General features: G+C 43.1%; 1 protein-coding gene across 1 annotated transcript in view; it reads left to right on the forward strand.

The window, feature by feature from the left end:
- Positions 1-26,411, forward strand: part of LOC147751482 (cadherin-related family member 4-like) — an 866,423-nt gene that overhangs the window by 225,349 nt on the left and 614,663 nt on the right. The window contains exon 6 of the mRNA XM_086938604.1: positions 18,660-18,763. Coding sequence (XP_086794730.1) covers positions 18,660-18,763 — 104 coding nt within the window. The remainder of the gene's footprint in view (positions 1-18,659; positions 18,764-26,411) is intronic.

Here is a 26,411-nt window from a genome sequence, read left to right on the forward strand (position 1 = left end):
CCAATTGCTTCATATTTATCCTCATGACTTACAATTAATGTGTTTTCACTCTGTGATTCTCCTCTAGCTCTTCTGGAGTGAACCCCCTACTGTAATGGTTGCTGCCAGGCCTTGAGACTGGGTTGCTCACAGGCAAATATTGAGGCTGAAAACCATCCCTTCCACTTGCATCATTTCCATCTTGGGTCTCCCACCAGGCCTTCAAGGCTCTCTGCAGCTCATCCTTCCTATAGCTGCTTTTCACAGGGCAACCAAAACCTTTTGCAGAATTGTTTTTGCTGCTCCACTGTGAATGAATACAGATCCTCAATGTGAAACTCCAATTCTGCCCCTTCACTTGCTGCTTTCTCTTTCAGAGATAGGATGCTTTTTTTAAGAGTTACTCAAAAATTGAATCAAAAATCACAACACGGTATGTGGTTGCGTAGTGGTCTGAACTAGACTAGTGATGTACACCAATTACTGTGGTTCAAGTACAAATACAAGTTCAAATCCTCCCCGCTGACCACCAATGTTAGATGTGGGGGTCTCTAGTTGGCAGAGGTAGGTACCAATGTCCAAATAGGGACCCTTGCTTATAGTCAGGGTAAAGGGGATACACTCATTAGATAACCCCTGCTCACCCCCTTGGTAGCTTGGCACGAGCAGACAGGCTTATCAAAGGCAATGTGTGAAGTATTTTTTACCAACACTCACAGTAACACAGTGAAAACACAACAAATGGACTCCACACCAGTTTAGAAAAATAAAGTATCTTTATCTAAACTACAGAAGACCAAAACAACAAAAACCCAATATACACAATTCAAGAATATGATTTTAAAAGAGCTCTAGGGTATGCGTCAAAATAGTCCACAGTTGCGTCACGTTTAGCCCAAAGTACCGAGAGATGCGACAAAAGTTCCAAGTGGAAGCTGCAGTATTGAAAAACAAGTGATGCTTCACTCCTGAGACCCTGGGGAGGCGATGCGACAGCTCTGCTGCACGCAGCAGGCGTGTTGCGATGAAACCGGTCTGTATGGGGAGGGATGCGATACCTTGTATGTATTCCAGTGCGCAAGTTCGGTAGGAAGCGTTACGCACAGGCACGATGCGACAATCTTCGGGACAGTTACAATCTCAGGTGCGGCGGTGATGCGCAGCACAGCGTCCTTCTTCTCCTCTCGCGCTCCCTCGATGCTTTGGCTCTGCGACGATGTTCGCAGCGACGTGATGTAGTCCGCAAGCAGGCAGTGCGACGATCTCACTCAGCAATGACAGGCTTTGCAACGATCTTCACGGCAACAGGAATTCTCTTGCACTGCCGACAATGCTCTCAGCAAGCGAGCAATACGTGAAAATTGCAGATCTTCTTTTCTTTTTGTCCACCTCCCCAAACAGCAGGAAACAACTTCCAGAGGCCCCACAATTAGATCAAGCACTCTAGGATGGGCAGAACTCACTCAGCAGAGTTCAGGAGGGAGCTGTGGGTGAAGCCCTTTTGTTCCTGGGACTTCTTAACAGGAGGCTAGCTCCCCTTAGGCCTTTGGAGATCTCTTCAAGCAAGGGGACACAGCAGCAGCAAAGTCCTTCCCCTCTCCTTGGCAGCAAAGCAACTGCAGGTCAGCCCAGAAACACACAGCTGGACATTCCTTCCTCTTCAGTCTTCCAGCTTTCTCCTTGGCAGAGGTTCCTTCTTGATTCCAGGATGATCTAAATTTCTGAAGTCTGGGTAGCCCTTTTTACACCAATATTCTCTGTGTTCTCTGAGAACCAGTTCTGGTCAGTGCTGGAGCACTTTGTTTACTTGACTTCTTCTTTCCTTTGAGAGAGCGGGCAGGGTTGTCAGCCGCCTAGAAGGAGGTGGAGCCAGCATTGTGGAAGCCAAGCACAGCCCTATTCAGGCCCAGATGCTAGCCCCTTCCACCACTCAAGATGCAGATGGAGCTATTTAGCTCAGGGGCGACTCACTCAGCCTCTGGGAGTCACCCCAGCCCCTGTAACTCACAAACCAGACAGTCAATTCACAAACAGGCCAAGGCTCACAGAAAGATCAGACAAGAAAACAGCCACTTACTAAAACTGCTGTTTTCAAACAAAGGCTTTAAAAAACATTCCTCCTAAAAGATGGGTTAATACATTTTGAGCTCAGGGATACCAGACTTTTATTTTCTATCTTGCTCCTATGGGAAGATATGCAGGTAAACATTATACACAGCATCCCCCATTAAAGCCTATGGGCAAGATAGCCTTTCAATAGCGAAAAACGAAAATCGCTGTAATTCACTACCAGAGCATGTCACACACACTAATACATGCTCTACTTTTCACATACACCGCACCCTGCCCAAGGGGGTACCTGGGCTTTCTATAGGTGTGTCCAATGTGTAAAAAAAAAGGGAGGGGTTAATCCTGGCCAGTGTGGCACTGGTCAGGTCAGCATGGCAGTTAGAAACTACACACAAGCACCGCGGTGGCAAGCCTGAGACACCATTTTAGGGCTACCTCTGTGGGTGGCACAATCAGTACTGCAGGCCCACTAGCAGCATTTGAATCACCACCCCTGGCACACTCAGTGCACTTTAATAGGGACTTCCTGGTAACACAAATATGCCAATCACGGATAACCAATCACAATACCAATTTGCCTAGGGAGCACTTGCACTTTGACACTGATCAGCAGTGGCAAAGTGCCCAAAGCATCTAAACCAGGAACAATGAAATCCAATACAGCGTCAAAAATACAGGAGGTAGAGGCAAAAAGTCAGGGGAAACCACGCCAAAGATGCCAGGTCTAACACCAACCATCCTTTTGGGATTCCCCCCAAATACCTCTTTTGACACCATGGTACTGACCCAGAGGTCCGACTCCTTAACAAGCTTCCTGGGGTCGGTGAGAAAATTAACAACTAGGTTCTGGTGCAGCTCTATTAGACAGGTATTGAGCATGTGCTCCCTCAAAATTAAGTTAAGAAGCCCAACATGTGTTAACTTTGCTGCCCCTCATCCTTTCATTTATTGCCTTGCTGGAATAGTGCAAGAAATTCAACCAAGACTGGTTTAGAAGTTTGAACCTTTAATGCTACTTCTCTGGGGTCAACCCAAAGTTAAAGAGAAGTATGGCTTTCATGAGGATGTACTTTTCGGGGGCTCCACCTCATATGTAAAACTTGTGTCCCTCCCCATTGTAGGCATGTCTTTCCATAAGCTATCCCCCAATATTCCTCTGGGATCCTGTGCATTCTCAGGGCACCCTCATAGGCAGAGAAACATTTGTCTATGTCGTCCCCTGCCACTCCAGGGGAAAGAGGAAGGTATGCTGCCACCATCACTGCTGGACTATGAAGTTTGCCTGGCCTTGAGCCTCATGCTCCAGCAGTAATTTTGTTTCAGCCAAGGACCTTTCAACCACAGCTTTCTCTCTGTCTCAGTTCTTTCTTTGGCCAAGGTTCTTTCTGACTTAGTCTTCCCCTCCTCTACTTCCAGCTTCATTTTGCCTAGATGTAGTTTTAGCTCCCTCTCTGCCTTTTTGTCCTCCAGCTCCTCTGGGAAGAGGCCCCAGGAAGACACACTGCTTTTTGCCCCTTATGGACCTTCTCTGGAGGTTGTTGTACTCCTCTAGCAGCTCAGGACTCAAGTTTGGGTCCTCTCTTTCTCATCAGCAAAACCCATGTCCCCTTCCTCAGGGTTGTTGACCTCTGGTGTTTCCTTCAATCTCTTGACCTCCTCATAGACTCTGAGGGCTATCTGGATGTCCAAATGTGTGGCTTTCTTGCCTGTATTTGGCCCTCTTTCCATACAGATCATCTGAAGGTCAGCCATGCTGAAGGTGTCACTGCTGAGCAACTCCATCTCCATAGTACACAAAAGGGAGGCAGAGTTCTGAAATTTAGAAAATGGTGAAAACAGCCACTGGAAAACTCTGAGAATTTAAAAAAATGCTCAACTCTGGTGTCAAACTATTATATGCAATTTTTGTGTTACTCAAATCACTGTGTGTTCAAGTACTGGACCACATCACTGATGTGAGAAACTGGGTTATTGGTTGAGAGGGGTGTTAATCCTGCTCAAGCAACAACCATAATCCCTGCCAGGAAGAACCACAAAAGTCACTTAATGAACCTCTTCTTCACCCACTGGGAGTTTGGAACCAAATCAGCCAGGATTAATTTAGATGCAATGTGTAAAGTATTCGTGCAGCACACAAACAGTCATAAAGTTGAAACACAACACAAGGATAATCCATCACCAAATTAGAAAAAATAGTACATTTTAATAATTTGTTTGAGAGCAAAATGACAATAAAACAATCAATAGAACAGGAAATACACATTTTTAAAGTATAAGGTAAAAACTGGCTCTTAACTGATCAAAGTCCCACCCACGGACATGCGAGACCAGGTCAAAATCGAAAAATATAGCCAACAGCAATGGTGCGCGGGTCAGATACAAGAAGTGGATTGGGCCTGGTCGGCGCTGACCTTTGGAATTGAAATAAATTTGAGCAAAAATTGACGAAGAAGGTAAAGTTTCAGTGGAGCAAGGCTGCAGGTGATGTCAGAGGAGGAGGCATTGTCATCAAGGAGACGCTGGCGGAGGTCCTGATGAAGATGTTCACATTCATATTCATTGCCTGATTGCGAGTGGGCTGATAAAGTCTGACCTGTGCGTAAACCCCTGTTTACTCACAGGTTGGAATGACAAGTTTGTCTGTAAGCACCAAACTCTATATATTATTCCCCACAAACTTGTGGTATATGTTATTTATTGAAAGTGATAAATAACGTACCCAGTGGTATCGTTATTTATTTTGTGCGATAAATAACACCTAAGCTCATAACCAGGGTCCAAGTCTTTTTTATTAATGTTGAAAATCTCCTACCGGACGAAGCTGGAGACTATAACTAATGAGAGTTGCACGAGGCCGGATACTTTTTCTTCAAAAGCTCACTAAACAGACTTTGACATAGAGGAAAAGAACACAGTGGGAGCTGATGAAAAGTCAGGCCAACCAGCGATGCACCTTGGGTGGAAAGACAAGCAGGTTGGTCTAGGTCTCCCATTTGTTCTCCAAGCAGGTTTCAGACACCTATTTTCAAAGTTCCAAGTATTCGAATTTGGCTATCTGGGCACATTTAACAACACCTCCAAGGGTCCAGGACTGGAGAGGCATGACTTGAAGAGTTAGGACTCATTCAGACTGGATCCGGGTGCAATTTCAAGATTGATGGAGCCTTTTCTGTCACTGAGACTCTGATTAGGAGGCCAGTCAACTAGCCCTTGGAGTCACTATGGTTATCCTGGTTCAAGAAGTGGAACAGGGCTCAAGCAGCATGACAGGCCTCTGAGTGCTCAAGACAGGCTTCAGGTAGCAGAGCAATCCTTCCAGGTGCTGCAAAGCAGTCCTCTAATGTACTCAGCAGGCAGTGCTCTGAGAGTCCTTCTTCAAGTCCAGAAAGTGAAATAAAGAGTTGGTGTAAGTGTCCAATTTTTATACCTGGTGCCAAGCAGGAAATATTTGTAGAGTTTCGATTTGAGGTGCTTGGAGTTTCCTGCCTCAAACATTGCTGCCTAAGCAATGAGGTAGTGTGAAGTCATTTGTGTGAAGGCAGGGCACAGGCTATTGATTTGCAAGTGGGGTGTGCCCAGCTCTGCCTCCTCAATCCTGCCAGTGATGGCCCATTCAGGAACACCTAATTCCTCTATTGTGTCGTTGTCTGAGAGGAATAAACAAAGTCCAACTGCTGACTAATCCCAGGCATGTGACACAGCAGCAGGATGCATGCACACATTTTTTTAGACACCAAACATGAATTTCCTACTTGCTCCTAATCAAACATTAGCACTTTTTAAATATAACAAGGCAACTCAATGCTAGGAGGTTTTTACTAACAGGACATGTAAAAACTAAAAGTACTTGTCCAACATTTTAGATATAATGTACTCTGCCCTATGTGCTGCCTAGGGTCTACCTTAGGAGTGACTTATTTGTAATAAAAGGGGAGTTTGAGGCTTGGCCAGGGGGTTATTTTACCAAGTCAAATTGGCAATTTAAAGCTGCATTCAGGCTGAAATGGCAGACCTGGAGCATTTAAAAGGCTACCTAAGTGAATGACACAAAACATGCTGTAGCCCTGCTAGTAGCATTCAATTTACATGCATGGGTATATGGTGTACGACTTTAGTGGAGACTTAAGTAAATTAAATATGCCAATTAGTTGTTATCCCAAGTACTTTAGCACTGGTCATCAGTGGTAAAGTGTACATAGTACTAAAGCCAGGAAAAAAAGAATTCAGAAAAATTGGAGAGTGAAGGCAAAACACCTGGGGGATGACCACCCTAAGGCTGACAGGTATAACAGAGATTATAATGGAGCAAAATCAGAGTTGAAAAGGGGGGTCAAATAGAACCTGAAATATACTGAAATCATATGTTTATAAGTGTTCGCATAGTATTGGAAATTAATATATTATTATCATTTCCTGCTTCATGCATTTTAAATGTGAATGCCCTGAGATGGAACTATTACATGATTGAGAAAAAATGATATTTGAAAACACTGTGCTCACACACAATGCTAGTTGATTGTGCATTTACATGTTCATAGAAGTGCAGTGCAGTTGAGCCAGTTCACAAATTTCTTTCTGCCGTTGATATCAAATTGAGGTCACAAAGGTTGCACGTGTACATAAACATTCGAGATACTGATTCACAAACCCCAAATTTGTGTGTTTTCCATTAGCAGATTGCAATATTTCGAAATGTTTAAGATATACAGTTCTGTCAGCTGGAAACAAGGGGTGGCACATTAGAAAATAATAAAAGAGGAAATGTGGTTAACATCCGAACGTTTTTGGTATTCACAATGGGACTCATTTATGAGGCTGTGCATCACTTTTACGCCGCCGGTGCGTCACTTTGTAAAACCCTGCGCTACATTATACTTATGCCAGGTATAATGTATGCAGGGGGGTATTCTGACGCAAGACAGGGGTCATAGAAGTGACGCAGTGAAATCTATAACATTTCACTGCGCCACTTCTAGGACACAAATGAGTCAATTTCTTACGCCTGCCTCACAGCAGGCGTAGGATGACGCAGGCCCTTTCACATGGGGCTTGCTCCATGTGAAAGGACACATTGGTGGAGTTGCGTCACTTTTGTGACACACTCCAGAAATGCGTCACTTTTGCACCATACAGATACGTCAGAATACTGACGTATCTTTAACTCCTTGCGCCATGATGCGTCATACTGTAAATATGATTCAGAAAAGGGGGTGGTGATGAACAGAGTGTCTGAATTAAGCAGACCACTCTTACCCAGTCCAAAGATCAGGGCTTGATCCATCACCGTTTTTTAGCTCACTGCACCATCCCAGCTCAGAACTTGGCTATATGCAAATTAGTCTGACCCTGGCCCAGCGCATCATGGGAACAGGGCAGACCAAACTACCAAGCCAATTCTTATACTGGGAAGGAAACAAGCTACTGGGGACCGGTTTCTGGCATTTCAGACGTCTTCGGCCCAGCTTGCTTGAATCCTGATGGTGCAATGAGCTAGAATCTCACATCTGAGTATACCCTTCCACGCTTATGGTGGACAAAAATTATTCAGAAAAGGGGGTGGTGATGAACAGAGTGTCTGAATTAAGCAGACCACTCTTACCCAGTCCAAAGATCAGGGCTTGATCCATCACCGTTTTTTAGCTCACTGCACCATCCCAGCTCAGAACTTGGCTATATGTAAATTAGTCTGACCCTGGCCCAACGCATCATGGGAACAGGGCAGACCAAACTACCAAGCCAATTCTTATACTGGGAAGGAAACAAGCTACCGGGGACCGGTTTCTGGCATTTCAGCCGTCTTCGGCCCAGCTTGCTTGAATCCTGATGGTGCAATGAGCTAGGGACTCACATCTGAGTATACCCTTCCACGCTTATGGTGGACAAAAATGATTCAGAAAAGGGGGTGGTGATGAACATTTACACTGTAAATATGACGCATCATTGGTCCCTCAAGAAGGGCGCAGTGAAAAGTGACGCATCGCTGTTTTCACACAGCGATGCGTCACTTTTCATAAATTAGGCCCAATGTTTTTGTATGTGAATTAAAAACGAGAAAGGAAATGTCCAAATGCAGATATCCCCTATTCCTAAATATGTTTATTGTCCACTCTGTGAGATGCTAGCCGATGTTGAGCCTGGAGGACGGGATATGCACAACATGCAACGCACCTCCAGGGCAGAGCTTGCGACAAAGAGTGCCTCGGACCCAGGACTGTATCGGCAGTCTCAGAGAAGACGACCCACTGTTAGACCGCTAAGCTGCAGCAGCGAAGCAGCGTGGAAATCTCCAGTTTACCACCAGTCAAAACGGTGCTGAGGAGCAGAGGAGCCAGCGGCGCATATTTTCCTTTGCGACCATTCTCTTGACCTCCCTTGTGTGCTCACAGTGACTGGTCACCTTCTCTTTCTCCAGTGGCCTTCTGAGACAGGCGGGAACCGTGGGCTGCATGAGGTGAGGTGAGAAGGAGGGGAGAATGCGTCATTCTCCTGGCGTAGAAGTGCAGCAACTAACTCGGCCCAGACACTAAATGTTGCTCAACCTGGCCTAACATGAGTCGCTGCTGCCTCCTGCTCGCCTGTCACTCTCTGTCCACTATCTCAAATTCCGCATGGTTTTACTTGCCTAACACCTGTCACTTGCTGCGATTCTTCTAATAAGCCCCCCCAAGCAGCTAGTTGCATATTATCAGCGGACCAATCAAAGACAACAAAGACAATAAAGAGACATTAAATAGACGCTAATAATAAGGCAAGACACTGACTTGGGGGGCGCAGCTTAGATCCAGCCCCAGCTCCATTACTTGACTCAACATCTTCACCTAACCCAGTTTACCAGTTAACGCTCTCAGCCATGCATGCTGAATATGCTGAGACGTCATCAGAGCAACCTGCAGCCAACGTTCATAGCCTGCTGCCCCGGTCCCCCGTACAGCTCCCAAACATACATCTGCCCATCACTGCCCACTTGCAGGGGGGCCTTCGGGTTCTTGGGGGTTCGGAGGACAACCACGCTGGTGGAGCCGTCTGGGGGAGCCTGACACAACACTGATCAGGTCCCAGCCAGAGGCTCCTGGCCCAGGCCCCTGGAGTGAGGCAAGTGGGAGAGGGCCAACTGCGGCGGCAGCGGGAGCTGACCGACCGACCTACAGACTAAACCAAAAGAGCCATCAGAGCAACCTGGGGTAGAGTGAGCAGGGCTGCCTTGGAGTGCCGCAAATGAGTAAGTGCTCCTGGCAAGACCCTATGGAAGTGGCCCAGACAGTCTGGGAGTGGCTTGTGTGGGCCTTGGTGACCCACTTTGCACCTCCAGCATTACACTCATAGAAGCCACCAGCTTCCCTTAAGACTTCCCAAGACTACTTCAAGAGGCAGCCAGGAAAAATAGGCATCTAGGAAATCCACAGCAAAAACGGAGGGAGTGTCTGGCTCCAACATCCAAATCAGGAAGATCAGCTCACCTTCCCTATTGCAACTCAAATCCAAGGCACCATTTAGGAGGCAAAAGTCTCCGAAAACATTGGTAAGTGCCTTCTCATCTGCATTGGCCTGAGGGAGGTCAGCAAACGTGGACAGAACTGAGGAAGAAATGAAGGAGGTGGGTAGAACACCAAAAACTCCCTGCACAGGAACTGAAGTATGATGCTCAAAAATAAGTTGTCTCCTCAATAAGGAACATTAGCGGGAGAAAATGAGCTCTATGTTCCAATACACCCAAAGGGTCACACGAAGCATGGACCAGCAACTCAACCAGGAGTTACCCACAGTGTCTGCACCTCAACATAACTCAATATTTTGAAGCACCTCCCTCTCACCACAAAATTGTTTGGAAAGAATGAAGAGGCAAAGGATCCTGTGCTGAGTTCCGGCCAACAACAGACCAAGAGCATCTCCACTTGAAAGCCATCAGAGAAGCCTAAAATACAATAGCAAGGGCCCTGATATGGTAGTCAAGAAACATGGATATCCAAATAGATCTCCTGCAATCAATCGCCCAGCGCCTTCAGAATCAGGGCAACAGGCTGGCAAAGCTGGTTGCAAGCATTCACAACAACCAGGTTTTGATTGCCTTCACCTGCTCATGTGCCGACATCATAGAAAAGTGGCCCAAGCTGCCCAAGATACGTGGGGACATGGTAGCTTTAGCTAGTGGCATGAGGGAACCATCGGAACAACTAGTGGATCCCCAGGTCAACATCAGGGAACAAACCTCCATTGGTCTCTAAAGGAGAACGGATCACTGAAATAATATAGACTGCCAAAATATCGACCTGCAAAAATATCGTTGACAAAATATCGACAGACAAAATATCGACTTTCTATCTACAAACAGGTAAGTACAAAAATATCGAGTACAAAATATCGTTAACAATAATATAGATGTAAAAAATATCGACTTTATTAAAAACAGTGTTAAATTAAATTAATATTAAATTTTAATGACTAAAATATACTTAAAAATACTTAAATTAAATTATAATAATTAAATAATAAATGAAAATAATAAAAAAAAATTTACAATCTTATTTGTTGACCCTGAACCCTAAAATATACCCTTTACCCAAAAACCCAAAACTGACCCTGAACCCTAAAAATACCCCTTTACCCAAAAACTAAAAACTGACCCTGAACCCTAAAAATGCCCCTTTACCCAAAAACTGAAAACTGACCCTGAACCCTAAAAATGCCCCTTTACCCAAAAACTGAAAACTGACCCTGAACCCTAAAAATGCCCCTTTACCCAAAAACTGAAAACTGACCTTGAACCCTAAAAATGCCCCTTTACCCAAAAAACTGAAAACTGACCCTGAACCCTAAAAATGCCCCTTTACCCAAAAACTGAAAACTGACCCTGAACCCTAAAAATGCCCCTTTACCCAAAAACTAAAAACTGACCCTGAACCCTAAAAATACTCCTTTACCAAAAAACTGAAAACTGACCGTGAACCCTAAAAATGCCCCTTTACCCAAAAACTGAAAACTGACCCTGAACCCTAAAAATGCCCCTTTACCCAAAAACTAAAAACTGACCCTGAACCCTAAAAATACTCCTTTACCCAAAATTTATCAATATTATTTAATTACCAATTAATTATTAATTAACAATAACAATAAAGTAAATATATTAGCACATTAGTTGTAATTATTTTATTAATTAATATTATTTTTCCAAATTAATTACTTAACAATAACACAAAATTATATATATTAAAATGTACTCTAATTAATGTAATTAACTAATTACAATTAATCAATTACCAATTAATTACTAATTCAAAATATGTACACAATTATATAAATTAATTAACTAATTATTATTAATTATCAATTAATTATTAATTATAAATATTTACAAACATATATTAATTAATTAATTATTATTAAATTACTTCCCACCCTATTCCCCTATAAACCCACAACCCGCTACAGAATTACATAACGCAATTATTAAAAAAACAAATTCCATTTAATAAAATATTTTATTACATTAATACACACTTTTCACACATATTATTACATAAAAATACACTATAAAATATTATATATTATTAAAAATTCGATATTTTTGCTATCTATATTTTAAACAGTCGATATTACTTCACTTACCTGAAAAACGATATTTTTGTAGTCGATATTATGTCCAGTCGATATTTTGTCCAGTCTATATTTAAAACTCGATATTATGTCCAGTCGATATTTTGGAGTCGATATTTTGTCTGTTCACCAAGGAGAACATAGCCTAGACATGATCCCAGAACCAAAGGAAACTAAGGAAGGGCAAAAAAGCGAAATTACCCTGGTTACACAAAGAAGGAGGGAAGGGAAAGAAGCTCCCGACAGCTTGCAAATCCCTGACTATCACGAAGGGGCAGCACTCAAGGTGAACACAGAGGGGGGCAGTAGGAGTGAGGTCAGAGCCCCTACCCAGGAGGGCAAAGAAAAAGCTGAAAAAACTGCTGAAAAGGTCGAAAATAAAAAGAAGATCAATCATTCTGGCAATGCTGAACAGTCACAGCCCTGAGAAAAGAAGCATCCTGAGGCAACTCTATCCCACCTTCAAACTTAAACTGCAGAATAAGCCACGGGTTACTATGGAAGAAAATTAGACTCCATCACGAAAAAGCAATTATCAGGCCATCCAGCAACTAAGGGTGGGCAACATCAGCCCCAGGATGGGTTGCTACATTTGTGGCAATCCCAGAAAAGGAGGATGCCTGCAGACAAACCAGTTTACAAACCAGGGCATTCAAGGGGAACACTATACTCTCGCAGAGGGCGCAGCAGATAAAAGAAAGCCTGGGTGGCACCTCAAGCTGGGCACCCGCCCCCAGGGGAAGGGCAGGCACCCAATGGACGCACCTAGGTCAAAAGAATCGCCCCCAATCCACAAGGTGGTGCTCACCCCTAGGTATTTCAACAAAGACCGTCATGACATCCTGAATAGGTCGAATACCTTCAGCTATTGGGCCATACTGCTAACTTCGCACAGATCACATCTAAAAATCTGGAATGGGTAACATTCAGAAGGCTACAAGTGGACACCCAAGGAGATTCCACACTAGTGGGTTTCAGCCAACAGCTTCTTCAACTAGCGGTCCTAGGCAAAGCTCCACAGCTAGCCAACTGGCGTATAGACATACAAGTACACAGCCCGACAAAATACCCATACGTCCTCATCACCCACCACAAGGGGAGGGGGTTCCTTCAATTTTGAAAGGAACAAACAACAACAGAAATGGAAGGAGAAAGATCGAGTAACAACCAAGCACCCGGATAAATATTCCCATTCTCCATAGAGATACCCAGCGTAGAGTGCAAATGAGCCAGAACCAGAAGACAACAACTGAGGATCCCTGGCAGCAGCATCCCTAACCACAGACAAAGTCTCTTCAGCACAGGAAGAAAACGGGGGAACTTGTTGATGGTCAACAACAGCTAACCCTTATCTCTTGGTGCATCGCAAGGCTAAGTGGAATCTCCAGGGATAGGAAAACGCAGGATTATCTAGCGAAGGGAGACATACGGTGCTTACAGGAAACCTGGGCTTTGTCTAGGACACCATTAGTCAGCTTTTACAAACATCAGGTAGCCGCTAGGAAAAAGAACATTTTTGGCCACCCATTAGGAGCCTTGTCAGTTTTCCTAAGCCACGCTTGCAAATTAAAAAAATTCAGAAACAAAAGTACAACCTCCCGACCTGCAAGTCTGGAAAATTCAGGGGCTCAGGGTGAGTTATCAACCTTTCTGCCTGCTGCTAATAAATTGCAACATCAACCAAGTAATCAGTACACTGGAAGATGTAATAATGAAATTTTAACACGATAATGTGCTCATTGCCGGAGATTTTAACATGAGAGGATTGGATCAGGCTCTAGACTGGCATAGAAATAGGAATAAGGCGGGCCATGCTTTCTTTTCTTAAAAGATGTTTTAGGCTGCAGTCAACTCATTGCAAAAAAAAAACATGCTCCCCTTCGTGGTGCCCCAAACAGATCTATAGGAACATTTCTACAATTGATCCTACTTAATGAGAGTTTGGCTGAAAAGCTTGGAGACTTGCCGTTGACAATAGAGGGGACAATGACCACAGGGCTCTGCACACCTCTTTTCATCTTGCAACACAACCAGCAGCTCTCCAGCAAGTGATAGGGGGACCCAATGGAGAAGAGCGATACCGTGCCCTCAAAAGAATAAAATGGACTGCCAACCTTGAAATCAATGAGGGAAGCACCCTCGAGGATAGGATATCCATTGAAAGTACTATTGCCCAGATGCATCAAGCATTTTTGGAGTTGCAAACGGTGCGATTCCTTAAAATCGGCCGTTTGCGACTCCAAAAATGCTTTTTGGTATGCATCATTATCTTTTGGTAAAATTCGCTAATTTTGTGAATTTCCTAAATGCGATTGCATTTAAGGAATCGCAATTGTGCGATTCCTTAAATGGAATGCATCATTGTAAAAAAATTAGCGAATTTGAAAATTGCAAGTGCAAATTACCACGAGTTTGAACCTCGTGGTAATTTGCACAATTGTTTAAAAAAGCACAAAAATGCATTTTTTAAACTGTTAACTTACAGACATACATGTCCTTAGGACATGTGTGTATGTAACTTACATGTAAAAGTGCATTTCATGGGTGCAGGGGGGGGGTCCTTTGGACCCCGCTCTCCACCCTTGAAATGCATTGTTGAATTCCAATTTTCAAATTGCGAATTCGCAATTCCCATTCATTCCTATGGGCATTTCAGCCCATAGGAATGAATGGGAATTGCGAATTCGCTATTTGAAACTCGCAATTTTATTGCGATTCGGTAAAAATTGCGATTTTTACCGAATCTCAATAAAATTGCGATTCCTTATTTGCGATTCCTTATTTTTCGCAAATAAGGAATCGCAAATGACAACGTTGATGCATCTAGGGGTAAGTCACTGGGAAGCCCTGACAGGAGAACTGCAGAAGAAATTGGGGAAAGACCGATATAAAAAAAGAGACTCAGTCCAAAGTCATCTTCTTATGAGCCATGTCTCAAAGCAAACACGCTCTGAGGAAGGCACTCAAGACAAAAAAGAAAGTAGGAACATTGTCGGAGGCAACCCCCCATAGCCATTCTAAGGACAGCATACAGGAAGAAATCATGGAAGCACAAAAGAAAGCTTACCAAACAGAAATGGATCAAAGTGTTCTCCTTGATAAAAGAAAAAAACAATTAAGTTCTCCTTGATAAAAGAAAAAAACAACTCCAAATTATGGAGATACATCCACCGGCTAAACTCCCAGCGCCCAACAAAAGAGAATGGTGTTGCAGGAAATGAATGGGAAGCGTATGTAAAAGGGATGTATACAAGAGACCCCCCAGCAGTCTGGCCCATCACCCTCAAGAATACCCTGAAAGCAACCCAAGACATGGAATCCCTCACCAAGAGCATACAGGAAGCAGGCCCAGAGACCACCCAAGGCACTTGCTTCACTGAAGGGGAGATAATGAGGACCATTAGGCCAATGAGAAAATACGGTGCACTATGGTCCAATGGCGTTCCTGCCCTGGTATTCAAATTAGCTGAGGCATTTTTAGTCCCAATCCTGACCCTACATTTTAATCATGCCTGTGCAACAGCAATAATACTGCAGTCTTGGAATCCTATTTCACACCTATAAAAAAAGGTGATCACTCGAACCCTCCCAACTACAGGCTTATCTCTCTGCTTCACCAAGAAGCCAAGGTCTACTCTCGAACACTACTAAAAGATCTGAAGGGAATGGTCAAATAAAAAGGGGACCCTCCCATTCCACCAGACAGGATTTAGGGTAAATAGCTCCACAATGGACAACATCAAGGCACTGGCATACCTCTCCAAGCAAGCGGTTAAAGAAAAGCATCCACCTCTGTTCTTCTGCCTTATAGACTATATCACGGCCTTAGACAGAATTGATCAAGGAAGACTCTGGGGAAAACTGAAAGCCTGGGGAATCCTGCTGAAGCTTCTGAAAGCAATTACAGCTCTATGTAAGGCATCATGGGTCCAGGTCAAAACAAGCCCCACAGTGGTAACATCAAGAGTAAAAAACAACAATGGACTCAATCAAGGCTTTGTTTTGGCTCCACTACTATTCAACCTTTACACCACGGACCTGGGGAATGCCCTGAAAGAAGCCAGCTTAGTGCCCCGAGACTGGGCAAGGTGAGGCTCGCAACCCTCCAGTAGGCTGATGACACAGTGGTAATGGACCACACCAGGGAGGGCCTTCTGAGAGCCTAAATGAACGCAAAAACTACAATAAGGAAAACAGCCTGTTAGTCAATCAGAGCAAGTCAAAGATAGTAGTATTCAGCAAATACCCCACAACAACAAGCAACTTGGCAACTGGGAGACCATCAAATATGAACAACATCAGCCTACAACTCTCTGGGGGTCACCCCGGTGGTACACATAAAACATTTAAACATCAAAACCAACCGTGTAATCCGTTTACTGAGGAGCTAAAGTCAACGCCTGTCAAGTCCAGCAGTAGAGCCAGTAATGACTATTCCCAAGGCAAAATTTATCCCGGCCATTCCATTACAACCACCTGGCCTTCCCAGGAGCTCTAGACAAATTCATTGCAGCAGCCCATTTAAAAGACTACAAGACAGTGCTGCAGGCACTAAGACAAGCCTGGAATATCAGACTATGGCTGGAACTCAGCCTCTGCAGACCAGAATTGGCTCTAATGTGGGACTTAATTAAGTACTACAGCAGGGTCCTCAAAGCCTCAGTTAACACCCTCAAACATTAATTGGAACTGATTTTTAGTGAGGTAGATTCCCCCGGTATACTAAGATGAGCCAAGCAATAGGGAACCTGAAGAAGGAAGCAGTCTGACCTCGTTCGCGGTTCTGCCATCCACCTGGTTAAATGCTGTAAAGCGGCAGGTTCATGCCATTTCGTACAAAAAGGATCAGGCCTCACTCTGCTACAACCCTAACACAACTGCACAGACATGTCTAACATCCCGGGAAAAGCACAACAATATCTACAAGAAGCAATTTCAGTCCAGGCTTGAAGGAAAACTCTGTCCATACAGCTCATTGCCCTCAAGATCTCAGACTTTAACCCAACATGGGCCTGAAATGATGGAGCAGCTTCTTGTCAGTTATGCAACTACCACAAGGAATACTGGCTTCATCTACCATGCTGCTGGCCCGAACTGGCCAGAGGGAATCATCAGCTGCTTCACCTCATTTTTAGGGTTAAGGGAACAAGGTCCTGCAAGGAAGCCTCACACTAGTGCTTCTCTGAAACAAAAACTTGTATCCTTGTGAGAGTGGCGAAGTTCACGCACTTACTCAGACAGGCACTCGCTGCCGTGCCACAGCCATCAGAATTAGCGGAAGGCAATAAATACAAACAGATGGATTTCTAAAACAAAGAGCCTCCAATGAGGGCCGCAGCTGGGCCCAGCAGCTGAACAGTTTCCAACCTCAAAGTTGAGCCCTCAGTACCATCACGAGAGGCAGCAGTGTAACCAAAACAGCATGAGGTAGCTGCACCCTATTGCTGACCTGAACAATTGTACATCCCAGGGCCCGGTTTGAAGACCACAAACAAGAACCCATACACCAGAAAGGTGACCGTTTATGATTCACTCCCCAGGACTCCCGATCTTAACCACAGAAACTATGAACTCATAGATATTTTTAGCAAGTTTTAATGAAATGTCATGCAATATAAAAAAGACCCTGCCCGTTGGAAAGTAAGGATTTCACAAACAAAAAGGTAAACAAAATGATGTGAGGCTTTTATGAAATTAAGTGACTGGAGGGTTCGAGGGAGGGGGTAGGGTGGATGGGGAGTCGATTTTAAGTTAATTTTACTATAAAGATTTTAAATAATTGAACAGTTATTATGTTTACTGACTTACTTACTTATAGGTGTACATTTAAGTAAAACCAGAATATGTCTGGAAATTAACAAGCAGTAAAATATTTAATTGCACTTTCCTAAATCTGCTGTACATCTAAGTGAAATCAGGGTGTACGTCTATGCTTGTATGGGTATCCTCCATTTTGTGAATTATGTCCTATGTATTCAATATTGTACTAATTATACCTACATTACTGATCATGTGATTCATTGTTTTTCGCACTCGACTTTTTTTTCGCATACATTAATATCCTTCTTTACTAAAATATAGAAACTGCTTCTTATTCTCATCTCTTTAAGAGCACAAAAAAAATATAAAACCTGGCAAATACAAACTATAAAAAAAAACAGGTGCATAGGAGCCTTTAGATATTTTTGTTTTTCAGAAACAAACTCCTACTTTCGAAGGGTGTTCATAAAAAACAACAAAGGCTGGTGTGCGGCCATCAGGAGCACAGCAAACGTGCATCAAACCTTTCTGTGGCTTCAAAGGAGCCGCGGCTCCTTTGAAAGAACAGAGATCACTGCAGAACCTGTGGTGTTCTCTTAATTTGTCAGTCTGCAGTCCGGCTGGGGCGGTGGAGTGGATGACCTCTGCCTTCCTGAGGAATGAATGAAGAGTCGCCCACTGTCTGGTCCACTGATTTCACTTGTGCCTCACAGTTATGCTATGCAAATCTATAGAGCGTATGAGAGTTTCACTTCCACTTGTCTGTTGACTTGTTAAAAGAGCCCCCTGATCTGCATAATAGGACTGCCAACGTACCACCAACAACGGCTCAACAGACAGCAGAGAAAATGGAAAAAAAATGAATTTTAGTATAATTAGTTATTTCATTCTGAACATGTGAAATCAGCAATGAAATCTAGCTCATGCTTTAAAGAATTATGTGCAGTCTCATGGTATATAATACTAAAAAGTTGTAAAATGTAAGTACTAAGGTTATTCGAAGGTGTGCAGTAAATTTAAAATGAGTAGGTTTTAAAATGATGGAATGATTATAATTTAATCAACAACAAATTAATTCATTCACACTTTCATGCTGTACCATATTTTCATCCTGTCATTTTTGCAAAATTGTTGATGCCTAACTGAAATGATATTAGTTAGGTAATTACTAAATGTAGCCAGTATGTGTTGTGTGCAATGTTTTAACGGATATTTATATACCTTATTATTAATGTTCTTCTGTTTTTGTTTGTTTTCAGACTTGTCAGCTTAAAATTCGAGTAACAGACAGGTCCAAACTGTTTTGTGAAGGAACACTTACTATCAACATTAATGATTTAAATGATGAGTCTCCGGAATTTGAGTAAGAATTTATAACACTATTCCCTTAGTCAACAGCAATTACGAATATCTCAGTTTTCAAATAGTGTGAATATTGTTGAGTTTGAAAGATGTCTGTAACTATCTGTCCTAAATATATGATTTTTAAGGAGTTGATAATTTGTTGTTACCCTGTTCTGTACCATGCATAAGGCATGAGCATGAATGCGTGACCTGAGTGACGAGTGATTTTAAACGCTAATGGAACAGAGAAAGAAAAATATTGACATTTGAACATAAATGCTTATTAATATTCATTTTACTCAAAATCTGAAGTGAAAAAAGAAAATTGGCTGCTTTATAGTAAAGTCGGATTTAATAAAATTCGGTTCCGATCCGAGAAGGAACTTGAAGCCCCCGCAGTACTTGGGTAACTTTTACGACTCTTGCCCCTAGATTCATCATCGGCATGTTTTGCGAGTCTGCAATAGCGATTATTAAGGAATCGGTATTACAGACTCGCAAAACGGGATTCATGTAGAAATCGCAATATTTATTGCGATTGCTACAGCTTCCTTATTTGCGATTAGCTAATTGCTAATCGCAAATAAGGAATAACTCCCCATTCATTCCTATGGGCCTAAAGGCCCATAGGAATGAATGGGAAGACATATCAATGTGTGATTCACTATTAGCGATTCGCTTTTTGAGTTTGCGATTTCAAGGGTGCAGGGGTTTCCAAAGGATACCCTGTTGCACCCCTGAAATGATATTGGATGCTGGTGTTACGCACACACATGTCCCAAGGACATGTGTGTGGGTAACATACAACTTAGAAAAATGCACTTAAGTGCATTTTTCTAAGTTTCCTCTATTTACCACGAGGTTTGACTTCGCGGTAAATAGCGGCCCAATATTGCGAATTCGCAATTTTTAAATGTTTCATGAATTGCATTTAAGGAATCTCAGATTCCTTAAATGCAATTCCTCGCAGATTTGCAAACTCTTTAATAGCGAATTTTGCATTTGGGATGATGAATCCCAAATGCAAAATTTGCGCTCACAAAGGGCCAGATTCTCAGAATCTGGCCCTTTGCGAGCCAATTTTACTTTGATGAATCTGGCCGTTGGTTCCTTGCTTCTTCTTGGTTAGCACCTCCTGCTGCTTCTTTCTGGGGCTTCGAGTTTGTCGCTGCCAAGGAGCATGGACAAAGTACAGCTTCCTGTCTGCGGCCTGTTTCCTTCCACTGACTGCGTGTTTTTAATTTTTTTAAGCATGCGCTTTATAAGAGTGCATTTGTCTCCAGTCCCCCCCACCTCTCATGCTCTTGCCACAACCCCCTCCTGCTGTCTGTTTTGTTGCTTCCCGCCCCCTCCCTCAATTCTGTTCTCCACAAAAATAAATAAAACAAAAGAGTTCTTGCTTATGCAAGTGCTATTTGACTTTAATGTTTTTTAGACATCTTGCACGGCAGCGAGTCGCTTGTGATAAGAGACTCTCACATAGATGAAAGCCATTAATGCAGGATTTGCTAGGCCAACAATAAGCAAGTCGAGCCTAAAGTGCAAAAAGAAAAAAATGCCTATCCTTTCTTAAACTAGGGAGGCCTAGCCAATATGCAAATTTACACAGAAAGTGCTGACATTTACCCAAGATAGCATTCATACATCTGTTTTTTCGGTGCAAAAAGCTCCATGGTTGCAATAAGCAAATCTGCACTAAAGTTAAAAAATGCCAAACATTGATATCTAAATCTGGAAGGCACTAATCATTTGCAAATTTGCAGAGAAAGTGCTGACATTTAACCAGGGTAACATTGGGCCATCGACGCAGAGGCACAAGTGTATTATAGAGTTACAAAAGAAAATGCAAATTGTTTCACCTACCAGCTCCTGACTCTTACGGAACAGCAACATTTAAACAAATGGCTTGTATTTTGTTATGATTGCAACCCTAGCAGTAAGTAGCTGCAAATCAGGTTAAATGTCAGTTATCACTTTTTAGCCTACAGCTCATTACATTCTGGGGCTTGTAGTTTCTCTTTTTAGATTAACATTATATACCGTAAAATCGTATCATGAAAATATGTTGTGGGTCGAAGTGTGGACTTCAGCAGTGCAATATCCTCTAAGTTGCAGGTACAACTTGCTTCCCAACAACATGCTTTCCTGCAATATTCAGCTTGCCATGCACGCTTTCACTTTTATTAAGTACACATGATTTGTTTATGCCTACATGGGTCACCTTAGCGAGATCTGCCTATAGCTCAAACTCGTGTAAAGGTGAGATCTATTGCATTGCAAATGTTTGTTCAATGCTAGTAACTCTTTAAACGACTATAGATGAAGAGGCATGGTGGTCCAGGCTTTGGCCACCTTCACAGAAAATGAACAGCTGCCTAACCTGGAGCGAAAAAACCTAGGGATAGAAAGATGGTGCGCATCAGAACACCCTCATGGGAAGTAGAATAATGAAGAAATATTTCCTGTAGGTAGAGAGGGCGAAATGGTGAAAGGCCCAGAAAACCATACAGAGTGACTTAAAAATTACTCTTTTGTGAACAGTTAGTCAGTGTGAGGAGGTCAGGGCTAAGGTCGCTGATGAACGGGGAAGTAGGAGCACTGTAGTGTCAGCCTAGTTGCCACAGTTTGAATACGCTGTAGGCCACAAACAAAGAATTTCCACAATCCAAGGTCATGGCCTGTACCATAATGAGGATGGGGTTGTTAAGGCAACAAAGGGAAAACTTTGTAATAATTTAATAAACAAGAAGCAGATGAATGATAAATGATTGACATGGTTATTTAAAGACAGGTCACAATCAAGAAAGATACCCACGCCCACTCCCTGGTCACAGGGATGAGAGAAAGGGCAAGTTGTGTTGGCAATAAAACTTCTGATACAGAAGAAGCAAAGTGCTGTGAAGGTTTCCACTGAAAATCAGTCTTTTCAGAATTACATTTTGACGAGTTGCCACACAGCCACCTCCCCACATCAAGCATGTACTTTTGGAATCAGTGCAAAGAGCCTGGAAAGTGATCATCAAAAAAGATTGGAGCTAGGTGTCTTCCTCACAGCTCTTAAAACTAATGCTATAAGAGCATACCAGCTGAGCCAGTGAACATACATACAGATTAAATATAGGGGGGGAGGGGCTCAACGTTGAGCCTTGTGACACTGCTTGTTTCAAGATTTTAAATTCAGAACTGAAAGACACAAGGAGCATGACCTGAAACCATAATTGGATATATGATTTCATCCAGTCCACAGCTGCACCGCTGACCTGTACTGCCCACAGCATGGTTAACAGTTCTTCATGAGTGATCATGTTGAATGCTGCAGACAAATTTAGCAGAACCAGAACCAATTAAGAACATTTAGGGCCATATGCATGAACACATTTTCCCATAGACACAGAATGGGAAAAACCCTTTGATGCATCTGGCCCTTAGTCTGCAACTATTTGAAGATCATCCAAGATAGAGACCAAAACAGTTTCTGTACTGTATGAAGGCCAGAAAACTGATTGTGCCTCATCCAGAATCTGATGTGATTTGAGAAAAGCCGCACCGCTAACCCTGCGTGTAAACCGCCTGCCGCATAATTACTTTTTTAGTCATTGGCAGGAGATTCCTCTGGCTTTCCCCTGGCAGTGACGTGCTGGAACGTCTGTGCATGAATAGATGGGGGAACATGTCGTACCACTCTATGTGCATCCACAGGGCATGAGGCAATAGGGGGCCCTGTAGAGCCACCTCTGTTTCCTCTCCACCAGGGTATTCACAGAAGAAGAACTTCCATGAAAACCCTGGTCGAGAGGAAACTTGTAATATGCTTGGCGGGACCATGGTGGTCCCACCAAGCATATGGATGCTTTAGGACCGCTGCTCCACTGACAGGCTAACAGCGGTCACAGGGAGGCACAACCAGTAGGGTCTTAATGTGGCCCCACCACCAGTCTGGTAGGCCCAGGATTGCCAGTCTTGTAATTAGGCCTTTCGTGTTTATGTGCACATGCAGTTAGGTTGTGGTACAAAGAAGGTGATGTTGGATGGAGCAAGGTTACAGCTCAACACTTTTATCACAGATGCTATAAAAATGTGAGTATTGAGCCTGGGCTAGAAGCTTTTGAATAGACATAACACTTTAAGAATAGGTCAGCATTTATGTAAATGGACAATAAAAAGACAAGTTAAGTATTAAGTAAGACATAATGGTTTAATTTGGCGATAAGAAGCAAGGGGGAGGAGTTATGCTACGATCCAAGATGGCCGCATAAGCTCCCGGCTCCGCCGACCTCCACCGGCAGCTCATATATCCTGCCTTTCATCCTTCACGCACGCCGGACTCCCACATGTATGAAGTGCTCCTGACTCCTGCGGTGCAAACCCGGACTCTCCAACTTACCGGGTGACAAAGTTACGTCGAATTTACTTCTCGGCCTATTCCAGGGCTTCCGCCGGGACCTCGATTTCTGGCCCATCCGGGTTGGAAGTGATCAACATCGGCTGTGGGACCAGGGTTGCTTCCGGTCTCCCGATCTCGGTTCAATCCTTCTACTTTCAGTTGGCAACTGAGTAACCGGCTTAATCCAAGGACACGGCACAGTGACGCATGTGATATCGGTGACCACGGTCGGGGGTCCTATGCCCGGTGACCCCCTGGGGAGCCCGGGTTGTCGGGCCGGCCCCCGCGAGTGGCGAAATACCGACCCTGCCTGTTGTGTGAGCGCTCGCTGTTGTCATAAGCCCCGTGTGTGCCTGGTTCCTGGACGGTGTTTCAGGGGTCCGAATCCTGCCTCGTCTCATGCCGGAGGAGATGGGGGGGACTGGCGGTGCACCATCGCTGAGGTCCGTAATGGCCACCATTGGGGCGCTCCGCTCTCACTTTGCCGTCCTGTGCCAACGAATGTCTGTAAAGCTGGATAACATACACTTGGAAACAGAAGTGGATAATCCGACAAGTTGTCAGAATGCCTTGGACCCCATGGATTATTCTCCGCACCATTCAGAGATTCCTGGACGGAAGTCTGTTTTAGCCTATTTTGATGACTCTGGCCTCATGGAGGGTGCACCTGTGATCGTTGTTGGCTTTCCCTGCTCCATTCCTGTTCGACGGAACATTGTTGCTAAAGGTTTTTACCGCCAAAGACAGTTCTTCAGTGACTTTCCGAGAGATTTGTCTTCCCTCTTCATCCTCCATTGTTGAATTTTCGGATGCCGCCATTTTGTCTCCTCTCCTCGATCCGTCGCCATTGTTTTGAACTTTCTTGGACGCTTCGCTTTCTTCGTGAATGCTGTGGCTTGGACGACATGGGCTTTCGTGAAGAACCGAACTGGTCAGGGTTGACTTTGACAGTCAGGGTTAGCTTTCTATGTGCTTTATGACGGATATGCACTGTGTATACTACTGGGAGACGGGAGGTTTTTGTTGGAGTTCTCCCCATGTGTGTGTTCAGTACTTGCTTTAATGGTCGACATTGAATTTTTGGGAGGTTGCTGCTGGTGGGGGGTTACGAGGACCGGGAGTGTGTTTATTGCTCTCCTCCTCCGCTTTCTTTCCTTTCTTTAGGGCAGTTCCGGGGCGACAGGCACGCTGTTAGTGGGGTTGGCTGTAGCCATTAGAGGGGTGCAGGGTGGTGGGTGTTGGGGGGGGGTTTATTATTTTAGTTTGTTTTGTTCTATGGTCTCTTTCTTTTCCTCTTTCTCTTTGGTTGGGCTTTCCTTCCTCTTCAGTAGGTTGGCTGTCTCTCTCTGTCTCACTTCTCTTTCTATCTATACTGATTTTTACTCCTAGTCTGCTTCAGCGGGCGTAGTATGTTTAAGGCTGTAATGCTCGTCACCTGGTTCTGATTGCAATGCGGGGTACGTCCCCCCTCATCTCTTCTTAATTCTATTCTACGGTGTGACGCCATCGATAGTGAAGCCACTACTGCTTCTTCATAACTAAAAAATGAAACCTTTGATATCCTTTGCTTAGTGGCACATACAATCATATGCCATGCTTGTCTCGTTGATATTACGCGGTCATATATATTTACACGCCACCTGAATCTATATCCCGAGTTTGCAGCCAGCCCCTGTGGTTGTAGGCCTGCGCTTGTAATGCTTTGATAATTCAATAAAGGTTTTCAAAAAAAAAAAGAAGAAGCAATAAAAACATGTGCAATGTAAAATTCATAGTGATCCATCATCACATAAATATTACATATATACATAAATCGAAAAGCCACAATTCCCAGTTAGGTCTTAAAAATATGGCACATTTTAAAAATTCCCCCACAAGAAAGTTTAAACTTAAACTATAAACTAATAAAGCACAATTAAAACTTATTTTTAAATAAAAAACTATCGCTATTAACAACTAATAACTACATGATTAAAATGCATTTAATACCAACCCTTCACCCCGTTAAAAGTAAAAAAAATACAGGAGAAAATAAGCATTTACCCAATATAGTTATCAAATAATTAATATTAATTAACAACAATATATTAATTAAACACAAATTACTTCCCACCCTTTACTCCTATAAATACCACAACACACACCTAAAATTAATTGCACAATTTCCATAATTAATTACCAATTAATTAATTACAATTAATAATCAATTATTAATTCACAAATTAAAAATAAATTACTTTTCACCCTTTCCTCCTATACACACCACAAGGAACACCTAAAATTAATTACACAATTACCAAAATGAGTTAACAATTAATCAATTAAAATTAATTAACAACCAATTCATCATCATCATAATATCTTTATTCGGTCATTTGTAGAAGAACCATCAAAGTATACAAGGAATACAACATAAATATATCTACAATTAAAATAGTATTAAACCATTGCAATCGCAAATACAATGACATCTCGAATCATTTTAAGAACATAAATACATGTACCAACAATCTAATCATGCTAGGGGAGGGGCGCGATACAGTCACCAAGCATATGAAAACTAAACCGTGTGAGTCAGCTATGGGTGTAAAATACATATATGTCAAGAATGGATAAATAAGAAAGGTTTAAAAATGGTGTCATAATTAACAAATACATTTTTTACGAATCAACCAAAAGATAACAGAAAATGACAAAGAGAAAACACAATTGGTTCAGAAGTGTCTGTTTTTAAAATTCTAAATGCAATCTGGTACTTCCTAATACTTATGTTAAGGCAAATAGGTCTAATCCATCTCCTGCGTAACTGCCTATACTGCGGGCAGACAAACAAAATATGTTCTTCGGTTTCGGCAGCTACGCAACATGCCGGGCAGATTTCTATAATTAGGCCCCTCACCTCTTTCCTCGGGAATTTCAACAACAGATTACCCTACCTAAACCTGATGTACAAGCTTTTAGCAAGAGAGGGCGAGATCAGGTCAAGGAACGGTTCAAATAGGGAGCAAGATTTTATGATTAGGAAGTTTTTAGTTAGCTGACCACCAGTTGGATTATTCATATAGTGCTCGCCCACCACCTTCCAGTAAGAAGCTTTGAGAGACAAAATGTCACGACTGGTAGCCCTTTCTGGATACTCCCATAAGCCCTTAAGTTCAATAGCTTGCACCATTTAGCAATGTGCTTGAACCAAGGGAGTTGTTTTGCCCCGTTAAGGGCCAGGACCTCGAGAGAGTTACGATATTCAGTTAGTTGGGTAGAAGTAACCAATAGGTTATGGGTT

Source organism: Lissotriton vulgaris, chromosome 1_1 (assembly GCF_964263255.1).
Source record: "Lissotriton vulgaris chromosome 1_1, aLisVul1.2, whole genome shotgun sequence".
In the NCBI taxonomy this organism is placed as follows: domain Eukaryota; kingdom Metazoa; phylum Chordata; class Amphibia; order Caudata; family Salamandridae; genus Lissotriton; species Lissotriton vulgaris.